Source organism: Penicillium coprophilum (assembly GCF_028826855.1).
Source record: "Penicillium coprophilum strain IBT 35676 chromosome Unknown utg000002l_segment0_segment0, whole genome shotgun sequence".
Taxonomy (NCBI): domain Eukaryota; kingdom Fungi; phylum Ascomycota; class Eurotiomycetes; order Eurotiales; family Aspergillaceae; genus Penicillium; species Penicillium coprophilum.
This window is the reverse complement of record NW_026622721.1, coordinates 375,117-392,081: the sequence shown is the minus strand read 5'-3', so window position 1 is coordinate 392,081 and position 16,965 is coordinate 375,117. Positions and strand designations below refer to the sequence as shown.

Genomic DNA, 16,965 nt, shown 5'->3' with positions numbered 1-16,965 from the left:
ACTACACTACACTAAAAAGATTAGTGTCTCACAGTTTAGGACCAATTTGGGATTCCAACGCAATGATATACTTGATATCCACTAAGCCCAATTTGGGGGTTCAACTCTAATAGTTTGATCAAGGCATGACCTCACCGCCTGCTCGATCTGGCCACAGTACAGGGACCCACGCCAAGAGGGCACAAGGTTATCTCGTCAACACGCTGAGTCGTCAATATCTCGACTTCTAGCTAAAGTGCCGTGAGCCTGTATGTTTGAGCCTCCTTATCGAGAAAAATTCTCTTCCCTATCAAACCCCCCTCCTAGGGTCGGTCAGCCTGTCGTCACTGACCACCCATATCTGTTTCTCATCCACTGACAGTGACTATAGATCAATCCCGGGGTCATACAATAAGATATACATGAAATTCTCTGTCAATCATACATGTGAAGCAAATTCCCCCACAGAGACCTCTCATCACTTCCATTCTCACTAGTCATTGGTTGCACTCGCCTTCCAATCTCCGACTTCGCACCACCACATCTCGACTCAAGACACCGTCTTTATCTGCTTTTCACTTGTCTCTGACATTACCTCATCTCGATATCTTCAAAATGTCCGGCTATGACCCACGCATAGCCTCAGACACAGACTCCGAATCTGAATCTGATGGCGGCATGCAACTCGACGACCTAGACCTAGACCGCGTCGACGGTCTACCAATGTACGACAGCGATGGTTTCCCCCTTGACGGAGACATTCCAAACGTGGATGGTGAAGCGATGTACCGCCCTTCGTCAGATGATGATGTGTGGGGCGTAAACGGAAATAGTTCAAATGGATCAGACTCGGGTATGTCATCCTATCTTCCTTTGTCAAGTCCAGCAGCTCTCCACCTCCACCGTCGGTATATCACTGGATGAACTACAGCGTTGGGTTACGCACAGCTTTCTTGCTCAGAGCACACCCCAATACCGAGTCCACCCGATCCAGTAACAGTCTAGAGACTAACACACCAAAAAGGAAGATTCTCCGGCCGTGCCCAGAATCCCTTCACAACATCCTACAACCGCGCCGGTCCGGATGGCATTACAGAACCAGAAACCGCCTTCGAAAAAGATGCGCACACACGCTCGCATATCCGCGACGAAAAACACGCCGCTCTGGCTGTCCTCATGGACAGTGAGTTATTAGTTACATATGCGCTTGCCTCGCGAGAAGTACGTTACTACCATGGAATACCCTGTCCTGTCCTTCCCTGAATAAAGCGCCATTCCCAACTCCAGTCTTAAGCCCAGTCACAATCAACTAACAAACCAAGACAATCCCCCAAACCCGTCGCCGCTTCCTGGCAAAATACCTCGCTCCCAATGACCCGGAAAAAGCCGAAGAACTCTATGACCCGCGGTTCTATATCGCGCCTGATGGGAAGGGCGGTGAAGGATCGCTCATTCGTGGTCGGTATCGGGAGGTCATTGGGGATATTAATCATCATAATTGGCATAAGCCTGCGCATTTGAGGGCTTTGGATGCGAAGAAGGCGAAGGGTGGGTCGCGGTCTGTTTCGGCTGGGTCTTTTTCGGGGGCGAATTCACCAAGAGTTGGGGAGGGTGGGACTTCGTTGGTTGGGAGTCGAGGTCGGGGTCAAGATGTGGAGGATGAGGATGAGGAGCTATGAGTTATGAAGTGATGTTTGTTATTATTAGCGTGGTGTCTTTTGTGTGGTCTGTCGAGGGCTCTTTGAATATGAAATTGGATACTTGACTACAGAGCAGCCGTTATGAAGAATAGATATGATACGATAATGTTTATATTCGCTAAAACGGAGTAAAAAGAAAGTACTATACAGAGACGTCAATCAACGACAGGGTCACCAGCCCAGAGATGAAGAGGAAGAGAACCAAAGAAAGAGAAAATGGGTATCATCGAGAGGATCCAGAAAAGAGAATAGCTTCTCTGGTCTTTGTTTTGTTTTGTTTTGTTTTGTTTTTTTTTGGGGTTTGTTCTCTTCCTCTTCCCATCTTTGGGATATTACCCGAAAGACTGAGGCAATGCGGTGGTACTGTAGTGTGACTTGCGAACTGATCTTTGCATTCTGGGTTGAACAGCTGGTCACAGATTCAGCCATTCAAATCGGAGGAAAAGATCGAAGCAAGAGACAAGAGAGAGAGAGAGAGAGAGAGAGAAACCAATCAGAAGAGAGAGCGGAGGAGCCAAGACCAAAGCCAAGGCCCAAGCGCACGTCTTACATCTCTTTCTCGTCTCCTCTCCGCTTCTCCGAGTGGAGCAGACTCTCCATGTCTCCGACTTGCTTACGCTCCGAAATTTCCCGGCTGAGCGTGCGAGCGTAGTGGGCCTGGGCATTCATCAGTGTCAGTCCTCGAGGCGGCGGTTTGCATTCCGGGTCATTGTAAATTGGGTGGTGCAGGCGGTGCGAAGTGGTGATCCGGATCCGACCGTCTCTCATGACGGGTGATTGTCATTGCAGGGGCTCCGAGCTTGAAGATAGGCGGTTAAGATGAAGGTAGACGTCGGTTCCGTAGCTGTGATGATGGGTTAGCAAGGCTTTATAGAAGTGCAAGTGAAGAGAAAACATACCCCTCCATACTGATCAATTTCAAATCACCGCCAAAGTACCGTGCGTATAGTCGGCTTATTGGTAGGCCATATCCAAATCCAGCCATTGGTGCCTTGAAGTCGTTCTTGTCGAAATCAGGGTCCAGGTTGGGCGTTTGCTCCACTGTCGTGTACATGTAGGTCCATACGAGAGGAATCGATGACCGGGGGATACCACCGCCCTCATCAGAGATCTTGATCGTGATGTCTTCTTTACCTTCGGCCACTATCACCTTGGTCACGGGGAACTCATCCTTATCGGCACCATGTTGTTCGACGACCGCCCGAAGCGAGTTCTTGAGGGTTTCGAAGAGCATGTGCGATAGGTGTCCGGGAACATACATGAAGTTCAAGTCCTCTTTACAGACCAGCTGCACCTTGGGCGACTCGAAAAGACCATAGTAATCCTCGCAGACGAAGCGGGCATTTTCAATGGCCTCGAGCGCGATATCGCGAACGTTGGTCTTGGTACAAATTATTCCGACATAGTTGGGGTGTTTGATGTGCGTTTGTTCCGTGAGAGCGATGTGTTGGCCGATGAGCATTCGTATACCAATTCTGGACATGTAAAACCGGTCGAGGAAGGACTGAATCGTGGAGTCGATCTGCATGCGCTGTCGCGCACGTTTCCATTCTAGGATACCTTGTGCGACAGTGGTCACGACCCCATCGTGGCGTCGCTTGATCTGTTGAAGGGTCTTGGCGAATCGTTGGTTGTAGTCGTTGAGTTCCGGGGGCCAGTCTCCGTGGTCATCCGCGGGGAAGAAGTACCGTCGGCCTGCCGCGTGTGATTTTCCCACGCCATTTCCATTGCATACAGTCACGGATGACCGATATTGTCCTTCACGTACGCTGGGGTTTTGGGTTGTTTCCGAGAGAATTTTCGAAGGGCCGCCGTTCATCCGGCCTGGTCGTAATAGGCGTGCTTTCACTTCTTGAGTCAGGGTGGGGCGAGGAAGAGCGATGATTTCCTGGTTTCTTGAGTTAACCTATGACCGCACGTTGAATTTTTAATGGGCGATCCACATACCTCGAACGACTGCGCATACCAGTCCTGAACTTTTTTGATCGATGGCATTTCACTGAGTCCATCTGGCAGCTCACCCAGATCCTGCACACGATGTGCGAGGCGAATAGGGAGCTCCTCAGACAGAAATTGAGAGGCACGGAATAGAGTACCTAGATAAGAGTTAAAGATGTGACTGGGAACAATGTCAGACCATTTCTTACCTGTTGAGGGCCGGTCACCAAATTGGACCATCTGCCTCAGAGAGACACCGGTTGCGGGGAAGCTGGCATAGTGTCTGATGGTTTCCATCAGCCTTTCTGAAGGCTTCCACATAGTGGCGTGTATAGGCCGGATGGCCTAAGGGATTGTGTCTAGAAAGTGTTAGGAGAGAGAAGAGTTGAGAAAGTGTGAGTAATGCGAGTCATCGGAACGTTTTGAACTGCCGAGGTCAAGCGGTCCCCGGGTTCTCCGCTTGCGCTCTCCGGGGATCGGAGGGAAGATCACACGACATGAAAATGGGGAAATAAGCAACTTACGATGAATTGCTTGTGTTTTGTCTATATCTTCTTTCACAAGCCAAAGAAAAAAATAATAATATCCAAGGCTGATAGCCTAGGAGTGTGTATGAAGCCCTAAGGTACGAAATCTTAATCCGTTCACCCGTCCCAATGACGTAATATGGCCTGAGGCATGACTCACATGTGAGATATCAAGATGTCGGGGTATAGCCCGAGGCTCTATGGATTGTGCACAGGTTGGGGAAATGGGACTGGACCAAATGATCATCCTATTTAGTGCTCTAGAATATAAGCATCTTCAACCTATTATAGAATAGTACCTTGCAATGCCCTTGGAGCAGTCGTTTAGGATGAACCTAATTTCCCCAAGGCTGATGACGGAGGGGATCAGAGCGTCTTCTTTTCGCTGATCTCGATCCTCTTGGTCAATATTAGGGTATGAGGTGAGGGTACATCCCTACACTATCAAAGCGTAACTCCGTGGCATAGTCCCCTAGAGCATCTCTCTTGGCGATGGTCTCAGAAGTGCCATCATCTTGGCGAGTTGACTAGCATTCGCGTTATGTATATTTGAATCTTTATTGTAGAAGAAATGTCTTCGGAAAAGGTCCCAGGTTGGGTATACTCCAAGATATTAGTGAGAACTCTTGTGTTCGAAGCAAGATGCCCTACTTACCATCACTCCAACATGCATATATGTTACTCCGTATCAACCTTATGATCCCAAGACATAGGCAGTAAGGTTTCGATATAGAGTTGCCCCCCCTTGTACTGAGCTGATCCGCAGCAAGCTTGGTCAATGTCACATAACAAGACTATGTTGATTTGTGTTTTTCTTGGGTCGTTAGAGTTATAGTTCACCCGGCAACAATATTCTGTGAAGTCTCGAAGCGAGAAGTATTGGTGTATCCAATAGCCGAGAAAAAAGAGTAAATTAAATGTAACATGGTCAAAGCTGAAGTTCAAATAGCGGTGACGAGAGATTGAAATGAAGTATATCAACTCGGGTGAGTCAGCATGACTTCGGGACAAGAGGGATAATTTAGGCTCATATGTATAACATATAGTGTATACTCTAAATAGATTTCGAGCTTACGATAGATTGGATAGGTCGAACAATGGTCCCTTTCCGTTCCGGGGAAGTATGAAGTATATATATACATCTCGCTCTCTTTGATAGATATATAACTATAACTATGCACCTACCTATATGAGTCAGTCCATAGGACCGTGCATCCCTGCACAATCTAACGTTTGGTACTTTTGTTTCTCCCATTGAACCCCCTTTAGCCTTCCAATCGACATCGCTAAGAAAATGACACTTGTCGAGCCTCGCGGCTATCTCGCATTTCCTGGCGCACTCTCTCTATGTTCTTAATTGGACTGCTCAGGAGATTCGTTTGCATCCTTTTCAGATATTCATATTCCTAATCCTTTTACATAGAGAAAGAAAGAGAAGAGAAGAGAAAAGGGCATAAGATGCAACGGGCCACGTTCCCACCGCTGCCCATTCGCCCAGCCAACAGATCCGCTTTCTGGAGACTCAAGATTCCCTTTTCGAGCTCTTGCGGTTCATCAATTATTGTTTCTAACTGGCTATTATTTGGCCCCTCCTCCTTTTTTGTGTGCGTTGGCAAAATATAACACTGAAGGGAAAAAAAAAAAAAAAAAAAAAAAACAATCAATTCTGCCCTAAAACCAAAAACCTCAAATCCTCCATATCCTCAAATTCCTTCTCTTTGTGCGTTCTATACTTAACCCTTTCCTCGGGATATACATAGGGAAAATCAAAAAGCACCTCCGACATATATATATATCCTCCGGAAATCTACAATGTCTCGTCGTCGAATATCGCACAGCGAGATGAATGAGGCACTCGCATATCCCTTCATGCAATCCGGCCATTCCAACGGTCAATTAAACGGCCAACCCCCTCGTCGAGGTCCTATCGAAGGTCCCAATGGCCGTCGTCTCATCCGTCGTGTCACATGGCGCTCCTCAACCTACAAGCTCATGGCGACCCTCTGGGTCCTGGCCGTCCTCTATATCGTCTGGCTAGTCCGTGACCTCTTCTTACCCTTCACTTCCGACTCCGAAACCCCTCCGCAACCCGACCAAAAATAAAAAGGCGCTTCTTTGGGCTGTGTGTGTGGGGTTTGTGGGAAGGATCCCATGTCGGATTGGGACTGGATGACTCCTTTCCCGGGAGTGGGGGTTTTTCACCTATGACAGGATTGCGCGAGGCTTTTTGGCTCTTGTGGATATTTGGGTTCTGAGTTGGTCTTGGGCAGAGATGCATTGCGCTCGAATGAGCCCTTTTTTTCCCTCTTGGGCCCAGTGAGGCCCCCGTGAGGGCCCCCCGAGAGATTGCGATTCACGAGCCACATCCACACGGCTTCGCTTGATTCGTTGCAATAGCCGTTGCATTACGCTGTTTGGTGGTTCCGGAAATTCCCCGATGTACTAGCATGGCTGTTGGGCAGTTCGGGGATGGAGATTCGACTATCAATGTGGTTTGGTGGATGCTACTTTGCTAGATCGCTCGGGTTCTTTCTGACTTGACTGCCTTCTCTTTACGGACTATACCTGTTCGACACTCAATTGACCCCAACAGCCTTTTTCTTCTCTCTTCTCTTCTTTTCTATTTGCATGACACTTTTTTTTTTTTTTTTGTTTACGATTGCATGTTCATAGCGTTTGATTGCATATATGATTACCACATGTGCCGGGTTAATAGCCTGAGCCATCTCTCTTTTGTCTGGGCGGTTCAATTGTGTGATTTTATTTGGTGACTCTGAGATTCAGAGTCAGAGTCTTTTGCATTATACAGCGGAATATGATCATTTCCCTCGAGAAGTTGAGTGTTTGCCAGATTGCCCGAAATTGCCCCTCCAAAAAGATTGACGCGGGGCATTCGGGGAAGCAGGAAAGTGGGGGGGGAAAAGTTCCATGTGGAAGATGTTTTGCATGTATTTTTGTCCTTGCTCTATCTCTCTCTTTTTATGTAACTTTGCTCTTTAAACAAACAGGGAAGAGGTCTCACCCTTGGCAATGGTGCTTGCGTAGGGCTTGATGGCGGCCGCCACCTCGGTGGAGGTGAACTTCTCGACCTGCTGCGGGGGCGCGGCCGACAAAGGTGCTGGCGTCCAGGAGAGTGTCCAGCTGCGAGATGATGGGTTCGAAGAACGCGGTGCGGCGGATACGCTCAATCAGGTCGTTGTTCTGGCCCTGCTTCTTGACGTTGTCGGCAGCTTGGTGGGAGAGAACACCTGGGTACATTAGAATTTTGGTTCGGATTGAAATAGAGAAAAAAAACTTACGGATCTCCTCGTGGGCGTCCTGGCGGGAGAGACCCTTGGCAACACAGGCCATGATGATGTTCTCGCTGAGATATGGTGTTAGCGATTTCCATTTGGATTTGTGGATGTGGACTCACGTGGCCATGAAGGGGAGCTCGTCGTTGACGTGGCGCTTGATGACCTCGGGGTAGACAACAAAGCCGGAGGAGACGTTGTCTGGTATGAATTAGCTACACTCTGGTCTTATCGGAATTTTCAAAAACCCACTCAGGAGGATGAGACAGGCGTCAGCAGTCAGGTACAGCTCGGGGATGCTGATACGGCGAATGGCACTGTCATCCTGCTACCAGTTAATAGAAGGTTCTAAATGAAATCCAGGGTAAACTCACGAGAGATCGCTCGAACCATTGAGCGGAGTAAGTATCTAAGCAGTCCTTGGGGAGGTTCTGCAGGTGACGTCCGAGAGAGCACAGACGTTCCGAGCGCATGGGGTTGCGCTTGTAGGCCTACGAATTATTAGCGAAAGAATACCCAATTGACACAACGGACCAGCAAACTCACCATGGCACTGCTGCCAATCTGGTCCTTCTCAAAAGGCTCCTCAACCTCCTTGAGCATGGCAAGGTGACGGATGTCAATGCCAATGCGCTCGCAGGTAGAACCGAAAGAGCCAAGAGCGTTGGCGACATCAACATCGATCTTACGCGAGTATGTTTGGCTGGAAATGATGAAGGCGGAGCTGAAGCCAGCCTTCTCGGTAACAAGCTCATCGAGGCTCTCGACCTTGGCGTGGTCACCGTTGAAGATCTGCAGGAAAGATGCCTGAGTACCGGTGGTACCCTTGACACCACGGAAGCGCAGGTCATCACGGGCACGCTCGAGGTTGCGGAGATCCATCAGCAGATCCTGGATCCAGAGACAAGCACGCTTGCCGACGGTAACCAGCTGGGCGGGCTGACCGTGAGTGAATCCAAGACAAGGAAGGTCCTTGTACTGCTGAGCGAACTGGGACAGCTTATCGACGACAACAGCCAGCTTGGGGATGAGGATGTCAAGACCGTCGCGGAGCAGGATCAGATCGGCGTTATCGGTACAGTAGCATGAGGTGGCACCCCAGTGGATGATACCGGCGGCGGCGGGGGCAACCAGGCCATAGGCGTGGACGTGGGCCATGACATCGTGTCTGCGGCGCTTCTCCTCCTCGGCGGCAACGGCGAACTCGTCATCCTGGATAACCTGGTGGGCCTTCATCTGCTCAATGGCCTCGGCGGTGATAGGAAGTCCAAGCTCTGTAGCCATGATTCAGTCAATTTGGATGCCTTGCTTCAACTATGTCCGATGTCGGTCGAAGCTCGACTCTCCCGTACCTTGTTGAGCCTCCGCGAGCCAGGTCCAAAGCTGTCTCCATGTGGAGAAGCGCTTGCGGGGTGAGAAAAGGTACTTCATCTCATTGCCTGATCAATTGAGTATGGTTAATCACGTTCTAAACATTTTCCGGGGGTTGTCCCTCCCATGGAGGGGCAGTTGGGGTCGAACTTACTCGCATAACGCGAGTTGAGGGGGGTCTGGTAGACATCGTTGCTTCCGGACATTGTGTCGGTGGGTTGTCTGAGACACTCAAACGAAGAATTGAGTAGCAGGACGGAGGATAAGACAGAGACAAGACAATGTGCAAGGAATTTTGCTCCAGTCCGACTTTAGCGGGGCTTATCAGTCACGTTATCGCAAACCTTATGATCTACATGTCACATGACACCGTACGTTCTTCTAGTGGCAGGTTGATGATGAGAGAAAGCAGATTGGGGGGCATATTATGATATTAGCTCGTATAAATGACAATCCTGCGTAATTTTGATGTTCGCTCGGGGAAACTAGGACAATTGCGCCAGCTGTACCGATAGGCTTGCCTTGTCATACTTGATGTATTTGCCGCGGCCTTTGTCGATCTCCACATATCGGTCGTAAAATCGCGCATACAAGGGCTCGAGTACAGTCTGCAGCTCACGAGTCAGAGAAAGGCGCACCTCGCGCTCCATGTGAAGGGTTTTATGCCGAGACACCATTTCATCGAAGCTCGCGTTGAAGGATTTGAATTTGTCCTTGATCGCATCCTTATCCTTGGACGACAGGGACTTGACGATGGCACCTGAATCCACGTTGCCACTAGAATTGCGCTGCGCTCCACGAGAGGTATACTGCACATCAAGAAGGTACTGGGATGTTTCTTTCCATGCATCAAGATAGGTAGACGTCGCGCGCTTGCGGAAAGTATCGATCCGGGCGATACTATCCGGGCTGCCCAAATAACGTGCTAGCTCTGGGCTCTGTCGGATCGACCGGTCGACCACGCAGAATACATTGGATAAGAATACACCAAGGGCTGCCTTGGATCGATGGAAAGCCCGACCTCGAGCTTCCAGGGAGGTCATCAAAGCCTCAATCATATCTAGAATGAAATGTGACAGAAGGGTGCTGCTGTCTGGGCCTACATCTAGAGGAGCAGAGCCGGCGATGCTAGACTTAGCACGCCAGTTTCCATCTCCTAGAGATGTCAGGATAGAAGCCAAAGGACCCGAGTATCCTGTCAGTGTGGCTAATGAGCTCATCACTTCCTCCACAAGAGGAACCGACCCACCATCCGGTGGAAGTGGCGTGGTAGCAGCTTTGCGCTTCGTTTCCTCGAGCAATTCGGAAAGAGACGACTTTGCGGTCTCCCGCACAGGCCGAAGAGCCTCTATTAAGAGACTCTTCAGTTCCGCGGCCTTGGAGTCAATCCGATAGGACATCGCAGTCACAATCTCAATAATCTCAAAAGCCAAGAAGCAGTCCGTCATCAGATTGGCCTTTATATACTGGTTGAGTTCACGCAGTGTTTTGGAATATTCGCCCATGGCTTGGTAGAAGGTAGCCTGTAGCGCCAGGCCCTGCTGATCTCCAGTAAACATCTGCGTAATAATACCGTGCTCGGTAGTTATAAAAGCCTCCAACGCATTGGAGTAGATACCAATACCATTGGTACCCTGCTTGTAGGGGCCATCGGTGGGTCGCCGCTTGACAGTATTAAGGGATGCAATGGCGAGATTCTGCAAGCTGGATGTGATGTAGGGTCCTCGTACCTCCGCATACACCTTTAGCGCAGGATTATCCCCCTTGCCGCGCTGGGATCCATGGATGGATGCGGAGCCAACTACCGAGCACACGGGCGCCATATGGGACACAGTTTCTTCGGGTATAGATGGAAAGGAAAGATCTAGAAGCGCCGCGCATTAGTTTTGATCTAGATCGTTCGGTGGTTATATGTGTACCTTTGGTCAGATAGTGTAGGGGCTCAATAGGAGTGGCATGCTGGCTTAATTCTCCGCGCAGCAGTTCTTGAAGTTTTGCGCTTCCGGTGTTCAGAAGAGAATTGAAATCGGCGATCGCATTCTGGTTTGATCGCATATTTGTTGTGTTGAGGTCGACCAGCGCCTTTTCAACACGTTTCACCGCCGACAGATACTGCGTGAGGCCGGAGCTTTGTGGTCTGAAGGACGGTCAGCAAAAACCTAGTCTCGGGGTTGTACGTCTAGGAGAATAGCATGATACATACCCAGCGCGAATGATGCCATCTTCTCGGTTCTTTGCATCGAGAGGCTGGCGCAGGCGATCGATGGCGTCGTTGACCTTGTCGATATTGCTGTTGGTGATTTGAAGGGATTGGGTGTTGCTATAGATGGGTCCAATGGCTTCTTTGACAACTTTTCCTCCTGTTTCCAGCCGTACCATTGAGCCTTGGATCTTCTTCGTGAGTCGGTTGAGCTTCTCCAGGTTGGCATACAGGACCTCGACCTCCGCGCTTTCCTCGGCGTAGGCGGTATTCCTTGGCGCCACCATGGTTACTTATGAGATGCAATTCAGGCAGAATCCAGAGAGACCATATCACATGTCAGCAAGACCCCTCATGTCCTTGAGGGCAAATGGAATGGATTGATTGTCCCCTCCGAGCTCCATCCAGTGATAAGGAGCTCCGCCACGCTAGTCCCAAAGTAGCGATACACTGATCTGGAGTGATCACGTGATAATTTCACGTGAACTTACGTCATGCACTTTGGGACTGTTCCAAAACGGGTTGGCTTTGCAAGAAAAGGCAGGCAGGGTTTTGGGAGTCCTTTAATGGATCCTACTAGATGCAGCAGGTCCCTTGTCTTGCCTTCAATTCCCTGTCTACGATGTGTGCTGCGAGGGTCACTCGTCTGAAATGGACAGTACCCCCGGCTGCCCTAGCTGCATACACTGCGGGGGAATTTTCCCACCCCAGACAATCAAGAGCTCAATTCACTACTTCTCGAACACAAAACAGCAATAACTCGGAGTCTCATAAGTCCAATGGTTCTGATGGGGATCACAAGGACCATGAATCTATCTGGGACAAGCTCGATGAAGTTAAGCAAACTGTTAGCTCCGAGTGGGCAGATGTGGGTAGCATCACAGACTACATCATCCCGGACTGGACAAAGTTCCTACCAGCCACTGCCCAAAAGCTCCAACGAGAGCTCTCACAGTCGCCCGGCTCATTAGCAGACGATATCTGGAAAGAAGCACACGATCCCGACATCAACCCCGAGATTCTCCGGGACGCCGAGGTACGCGTGAGTGGGGATCTCTGCGAAGAAGAGCAGGCGTTCAGAAAACAGCGACAACGGAAGGTTGTCAAAGCATTGTCAGCCTACCTCAACATACCCGAGGGGGACATCCACCCTGAAGATGTACCGGTCATTGCGATATGTGGTTCGGGAGGTGGTCTGCGCGCTCTAGTGGCAGGCACCGGATCGTATCTGGCAGCACAGGAAGCGGGCCTGTGGGATTGTATTACTTACACAGCTGGTGTCAGTGGCAGTTGCTGGCTGCAGACCCTTTATCATTCATCCATTGCGCAGCGAGACTTCGACAAGCTTGTCGACCATTTAAAGAATCGTCTTGGTGTCCACATTGCATTCCCACCGGAAGCTCTCAACCTCCTCACCACCGCCCCGACAAACAAGTTCCTTCTCAGTGGCTTTGTAGAAAAGCTGAAAGGCGACCCCGGAGCGGACTTTGGATTGGTAGATATTTACGGATTGCTGCTCGCAGCGAGATTATTGGTCCCACGAGGAGAACTGGGAGTCTCTGACATGGATTTCAAGTTGTCGAACCAGCGAGCCAATTTGATAGATGGGGCTCATCCACTTCCCATCTACACAGCGGTGCGACATGAGATTCCTGTCGATGCTCTCGAACACCATAACGACCAGGGCAAGAAGCAGCCAACGCCTGAGCAACTGATGAAAGTGTCGCAAAGTGAAGCATGGTTCCAGTGGTTTGAGTTCACTCCCTATGAATTCTTTTGTGAAGAACTCAATGCCGGTATTCCCACCTGGGCTTTAGGACGTCATTTCAACGCGGGCCGCTCCGAGGTTTCTGCCGACAACCTCCCTATCCCAGAGCTGAGAGTTCCGGGGCTCATGGGCGTTTGGGGTAGTGCTTTCTGTGCGACCTTGTCTCACTATTACAAGGAGATCCGGCCTCTAGTCAGAGGTCTGGCGGGATTTAGCGGAATCGATTCTCTCATCCAAGGAAAGAACCAAGATTTGATCAAGGTTCATCCCATTGACCCTGCGGGTATACCCAACTACGTCATGGGCATGAAAGATCAGCTGGCCGACTCCTGTCCAGAGTCGATCTTCCAAAGTCCTCACCTGCGTCTCATGGATGCGGGAATGAGCAACAACCTGCCAATCTACCCACTCATTCGACCTGGTCGCGATGTCGACGTAATTGTCGCATTTGATGCATCTGCAGATATCAAGCAGGAAAATTGGCTTTCTGTGGTCGATGGATACGCCAGACAACGTGGTATCAAGGGTTGGCCCGTCGGCGCCGGGTGGCCTAAAAATTCGAGCCTCAAGGACACCGCGGATGCCTTGCGCGAGCCAGAGCACATCACTGAGGAGCAATTAACAAAGAAACTCACCGATGCCAAGAAAAAAGCTGAAAACCAGCCCGCTGATCAAAAACCAAAGTCCAGCACAGACCTGGGCTATTGCAACGTTTGGGTTGGCACCACGGAAGAGCGAACGTCGGACGACGAACCTCCACCATCCAAACGCCTTTTTGATTCTTCCCAGGCCGAAGACCAGTCTGAATCAGATTTCCACCTGATGCGCCCAGATGCCGGTATCGCGGTTATCTACTTCCCTCTGATTCCCAATCCCTCTGCCCCCGACATCCCTCCTAAGCCTAAAACTCGTCCGCTTGCAGCTGCTCAGTCCATGCGACAGGATAGCTCTCAGACCAAAGACCCGGAACAACCCCTCGCTCCACAGCCCAACTCGATCGACCCTGCAGTCGATGATTTCTTGTCTACTTGGAACTTCATCTATACGCCCGAGCAGGTTGATTCTGTCGTTGGCCTTGCAAAGGCAAACTTCTCCGAGGGCGAAGAGCAAACTCGCCGTGTTGTTCGCGCTGTCTATGAGCGCAAAAAAACCGATCGACTAGAGAGAGAGGCGGCAGAGCATCGGAAAAAGATGGAAGGCTTTGTGCCTCTATGATTCCGCGCTGTTTTGCTCCAATTATCACCGGACCAAACCTGGTTCTGGTTGAAACTACATCCGCCATCGTGAATACAGATGGTGTTTTTTTGATATTTCTGGCATGTTTACCACGCATACCCCCGTGCTTCCTTTTTCTTTCAATATTTCCCTATTTTTGAGTTAGATACAACCTGACATATCTAGATTCCACACTCATACCGTTCCTAGCGAGCTGCGATGTTTTCATTTATGTATAATACAGAGTATATGACCTGTGACAATATCAAGCAGACAGAATATTCATCAATGGTATATTCGTAAATGTGCTATGTATTACTTATGCTATACACTTGTACAAGCTTTGGCTCATACTATTTCCCACTCGACTGATCAGAGCTCTGATGTTACTCTGCACTCCCAGTCTGCTTATAATTCGTCTTCACCCCCTCGAGCCCTTCACTATGCACCTTCTGAACTTTGGTCTCCCGGCCGTCATCATCGGTAGTGGTCGTCTCCTCATCACTCCCAGCAAGACTAACACCCCGACTATCACCCGTGTGCTTCCGTAGTCCAAGTTCCCTCTCTACGGCATGTCCCAGCTCCTTAGTCTTGTCTGAGATACTCGCAGCAGTACTTTTGTGTGACGAACTCTCAGAAGGGCGCTGGTTCTCCTTCTTATCTCCCTGTGGCAGTCCTCGCCAGTCAGGCGGTTCGCTTTCATGGATGGAATCACCGGGCTGGGGCTCACTGATCGGTCTCCCCGCTGCCGGCGCGCTATCCAAGCTCTCCTTCTCTTTCCCTTCGCTCTTGCTAGCTGCACTCGCTTCCACGTTCTCCGTCGTAGGATATCGCCATACAACCTTCAGCTTGTCTAGCGCCCGTATCCCCTTCCGCGCACTTCCCTTGATCCCATCCATCGCGTCCCATTCGGTCTCGAAGACGCCCGAGTCGTGCTCGGCTCCGCCTTCAAAGTAGGGATTGAACCATACATGCGCGATGGATGTTACCATGGCAAAACCTGTGTAGGATGCTTTGCTGCGGCGCTCAAAGTCAATGTTCACATCCGAGCTGGGGACAATGATTGGTTTCTTGGGGTTGAAGATCATTGCCGAGACACTGTGGCCTGGCGCGGACGATGAGGCGGAAACGTCAGATCCCGATACCGCCGGAGACCAGGTCGCAGACGAAGGGAGTGGGTTTTTGATGTCGGGGTTGGAGTTGGGATTCGGCTTGGCGATGTCGCTCCCCTTGCCAGTCTCTTGTTCCTCAGACGTTAAGCCCCCGTCTTCAACGATGGTACGCTCATCCCGATGGAACAGATGGAAACACTTGATTTTCTTCCCTTCGTCCACATAGCCCTCGACCGCAACCTTAACTCCATCCCTCAATCCCCAGATATGAACCTCTAGAATCTCCACCGGTCGCTCGACATATTTTTTCCCCATCTCATTCGCCCATTTATCTATATATCCGACATATCGCAGTTGGCTGGGGATGCTAACGCCGTCCCCGAAGCCGACTCGCATGCGCCGGTCCGTAAACCGCTGTAGCGCATCTTCTTTCTTCCACCCCTCCTGACTGATCAGGTATGCGCACGCGATTGTCCCGCTACGCCCTTTGCCTGCTTTGCAGTGGACGACGGCGACGCGTTCCTTTTTATCGGTATCCTTGTCGGGTGATTCTTTTTCGTCTAGACGATTTAGCCAGTTCCGCATGCTGCCCATGATGTTGGGGATATGTGCGAATGGCGGGGGGTGGTGGTCGGGCCAGGGGAAGTGGTGGATGCGTCCGTAGACTTCTGAGTCTGGATATCCTGTGCCTTCAGCGCGAAATTCCCAGATGCACCAGTTCGCGCCATGTTTGGTGTCGAGGAAGTTGACGAGTGCGTCTAGTGGGTTGCGATAGGCGCGCTGTGGGTATGTTGCTGATGGACCGGAGGTTGCGATGACTGTAAATTATGTTAAGGGATGTTTTGGTGTACATTGGCGAGCATAGTACCATTGTCTGTCACGTAGCAGAGATCTAGTCCTGCTTCTGGGTGTTGTTGTCTTGGACCTGCGACTATCTGGCGGAGAATTGATGACTGGGATATTCCAAGGTGAGCAGTGGAAACTTATTGCGATGAAGCTGACGTACCATTTGCAGAGTATGTGCTACAAGGTATGTCCACCAGAATGATCAAAATTATCGAAATTATGTGAATGTGGAAAAAACAAGATGTATACAATTTGACAAGGAGTTGTTTTTGAGGCGCAGCGGATGATGTCATCACATCAGGTCCCTTGTTTTCTCTACTATACGGAGAATTTTCCCACGGAGTACAACATACTGATCTATATGTAGTATATCACCTTGGAATGCTATGGCAAATTCGATTCCTTTGTACATTTCCACACTATACAATCCAATTATTCCCATCACGAAATCCCTGAAATTTCCAATTGGGCCATATGTCGTGTGCTCATCAAACAGACCCATTAAGACCCTCCATTACAAAGTAAAGAGCCAAATCCTCCTTCAAAGAGGCGACGATTTAAGCAATGCCGTACTCCTGAGTAGGCTTAATCACAAACTTGACCGGCTGGCGGTAAGGTACAGTAACATTCTGCGCGCCGTACTGGAACCAAGTCGCGAGGGACTTGTCGCTGAGCACGGTATTCCAGGTGTGGGTGACACCGACATTCCACTTCTGATTCCCATCTTCAGACCAACCGGCAGGAGCAACAGTGGTCTTGATATTATTGTCATCGCAGAGGACTTCCTTCTCTGCAAGGCCGCTGCAGTGCGTGCGGAACTTGGGAGTCATTGAGTTCGGACTGCCAGCGATATCATATCTGAAGACGCAGCCACCTTGGGAACAGCCGACAGTGAAGTTGGAGACGCCCCAGATGATGTCTTCGGTGATTGTTTGGGCCTGTAGGGCAGCAGGGAGTGCAGTGGCTAGGCCTGCTAGGGCGATTGGGAGGAGTGAGGTGAGTTGCATTTTTGGATG

At 50.2% G+C, this 16,965-nt stretch overlaps 9 protein-coding genes across 9 annotated transcripts; 3 read left to right on the top strand and 6 right to left on the bottom strand.

Moving 5' to 3' along the window:
* Positions 1-594: 594 nt before the first annotated feature.
* Positions 595-1,658, top strand: N7500_001547 (uncharacterized protein; the record flags this gene model as incomplete). Its single annotated transcript, XM_056672693.1, has 3 exons — positions 595-832; positions 1,004-1,200; positions 1,302-1,658. 3 exons carry the CDS (start codon positions 595-597, stop codon positions 1,656-1,658), a joined length of 792 nt encoding a protein of 263 aa, XP_056536212.1.
* Positions 1,659-2,225: 567 nt separating this feature from the next.
* N7500_001546 (uncharacterized protein) lies at positions 2,226-2,447 on the bottom strand (the record flags this gene model as incomplete). Its single annotated transcript, XM_056672692.1, has 1 exon — positions 2,226-2,447. One exon carries the CDS (start codon positions 2,445-2,447, stop codon positions 2,226-2,228), a length of 222 nt encoding a protein of 73 aa, XP_056536211.1.
* A 12-nt stretch (positions 2,448-2,459) lies between these two features.
* Positions 2,460-3,938, bottom strand: N7500_001545 (PDK/BCKDK family protein kinase; the record flags this gene model as incomplete). The annotated part of the gene is made up of 4 exons (XM_056672691.1): positions 2,460-2,523; positions 2,579-3,567; positions 3,627-3,775; positions 3,827-3,938. The coding sequence occupies 4 exons, from the start codon at positions 3,936-3,938 to the stop codon at positions 2,460-2,462; spliced, it is 1,314 nt and encodes a 437-aa protein (XP_056536210.1).
* A 2,018-nt stretch (positions 3,939-5,956) lies between these two features.
* Positions 5,957-6,247, top strand: N7500_001544 (uncharacterized protein; the record flags this gene model as incomplete). Its single annotated transcript, XM_056672690.1, has 1 exon — positions 5,957-6,247. The coding sequence occupies one exon, from the start codon at positions 5,957-5,959 to the stop codon at positions 6,245-6,247; it is 291 nt and encodes a 96-aa protein (XP_056536209.1).
* Positions 6,248-7,162: 915 nt separating this feature from the next.
* Positions 7,163-9,014, bottom strand: ade13 (adenylosuccinase ADE13; the record flags this gene model as incomplete). The annotated part of the gene is made up of 8 exons (XM_056672689.1): positions 7,163-7,392; positions 7,444-7,508; positions 7,560-7,638; positions 7,690-7,762; positions 7,812-7,928; positions 7,984-8,711; positions 8,790-8,876; positions 8,963-9,014. The coding sequence occupies 8 exons, from the start codon at positions 9,012-9,014 to the stop codon at positions 7,163-7,165; spliced, it is 1,431 nt and encodes a 476-aa protein (XP_056536208.1).
* Positions 9,015-9,293: 279 nt separating this feature from the next.
* N7500_001542 (EXO70 family protein) lies at positions 9,294-11,295 on the bottom strand (the record flags this gene model as incomplete). The annotated part of the gene is made up of 3 exons (XM_056672688.1): positions 9,294-10,672; positions 10,728-10,945; positions 11,012-11,295. The coding sequence occupies 3 exons, from the start codon at positions 11,293-11,295 to the stop codon at positions 9,294-9,296; spliced, it is 1,881 nt and encodes a 626-aa protein (XP_056536207.1).
* Positions 11,296-11,630: 335 nt separating this feature from the next.
* Positions 11,631-13,991, top strand: N7500_001541 (putative phospholipase A2 (PlaA); the record flags this gene model as incomplete). Its single annotated transcript, XM_056672687.1, has 1 exon — positions 11,631-13,991. The coding sequence occupies one exon, from the start codon at positions 11,631-11,633 to the stop codon at positions 13,989-13,991; it is 2,361 nt and encodes a 786-aa protein (XP_056536206.1).
* A 386-nt stretch (positions 13,992-14,377) lies between these two features.
* On the bottom strand, positions 14,378-16,112 carry N7500_001540 (putative phosphatidylinositol-3,4,5-trisphosphate 3-phosphatase; the record flags this gene model as incomplete). Its single annotated transcript, XM_056672686.1, has 3 exons — positions 14,378-15,921; positions 15,972-16,056; positions 16,110-16,112. The coding sequence occupies 3 exons, from the start codon at positions 16,110-16,112 to the stop codon at positions 14,378-14,380; spliced, it is 1,632 nt and encodes a 543-aa protein (XP_056536205.1).
* Positions 16,113-16,506: 394 nt separating this feature from the next.
* N7500_001539 (uncharacterized protein) lies at positions 16,507-16,956 on the bottom strand (the record flags this gene model as incomplete). Its single annotated transcript, XM_056672685.1, has 1 exon — positions 16,507-16,956. One exon carries the CDS (start codon positions 16,954-16,956, stop codon positions 16,507-16,509), a length of 450 nt encoding a protein of 149 aa, XP_056536204.1.
* Between the last annotated feature and the right edge of the window lie 9 nt (positions 16,957-16,965).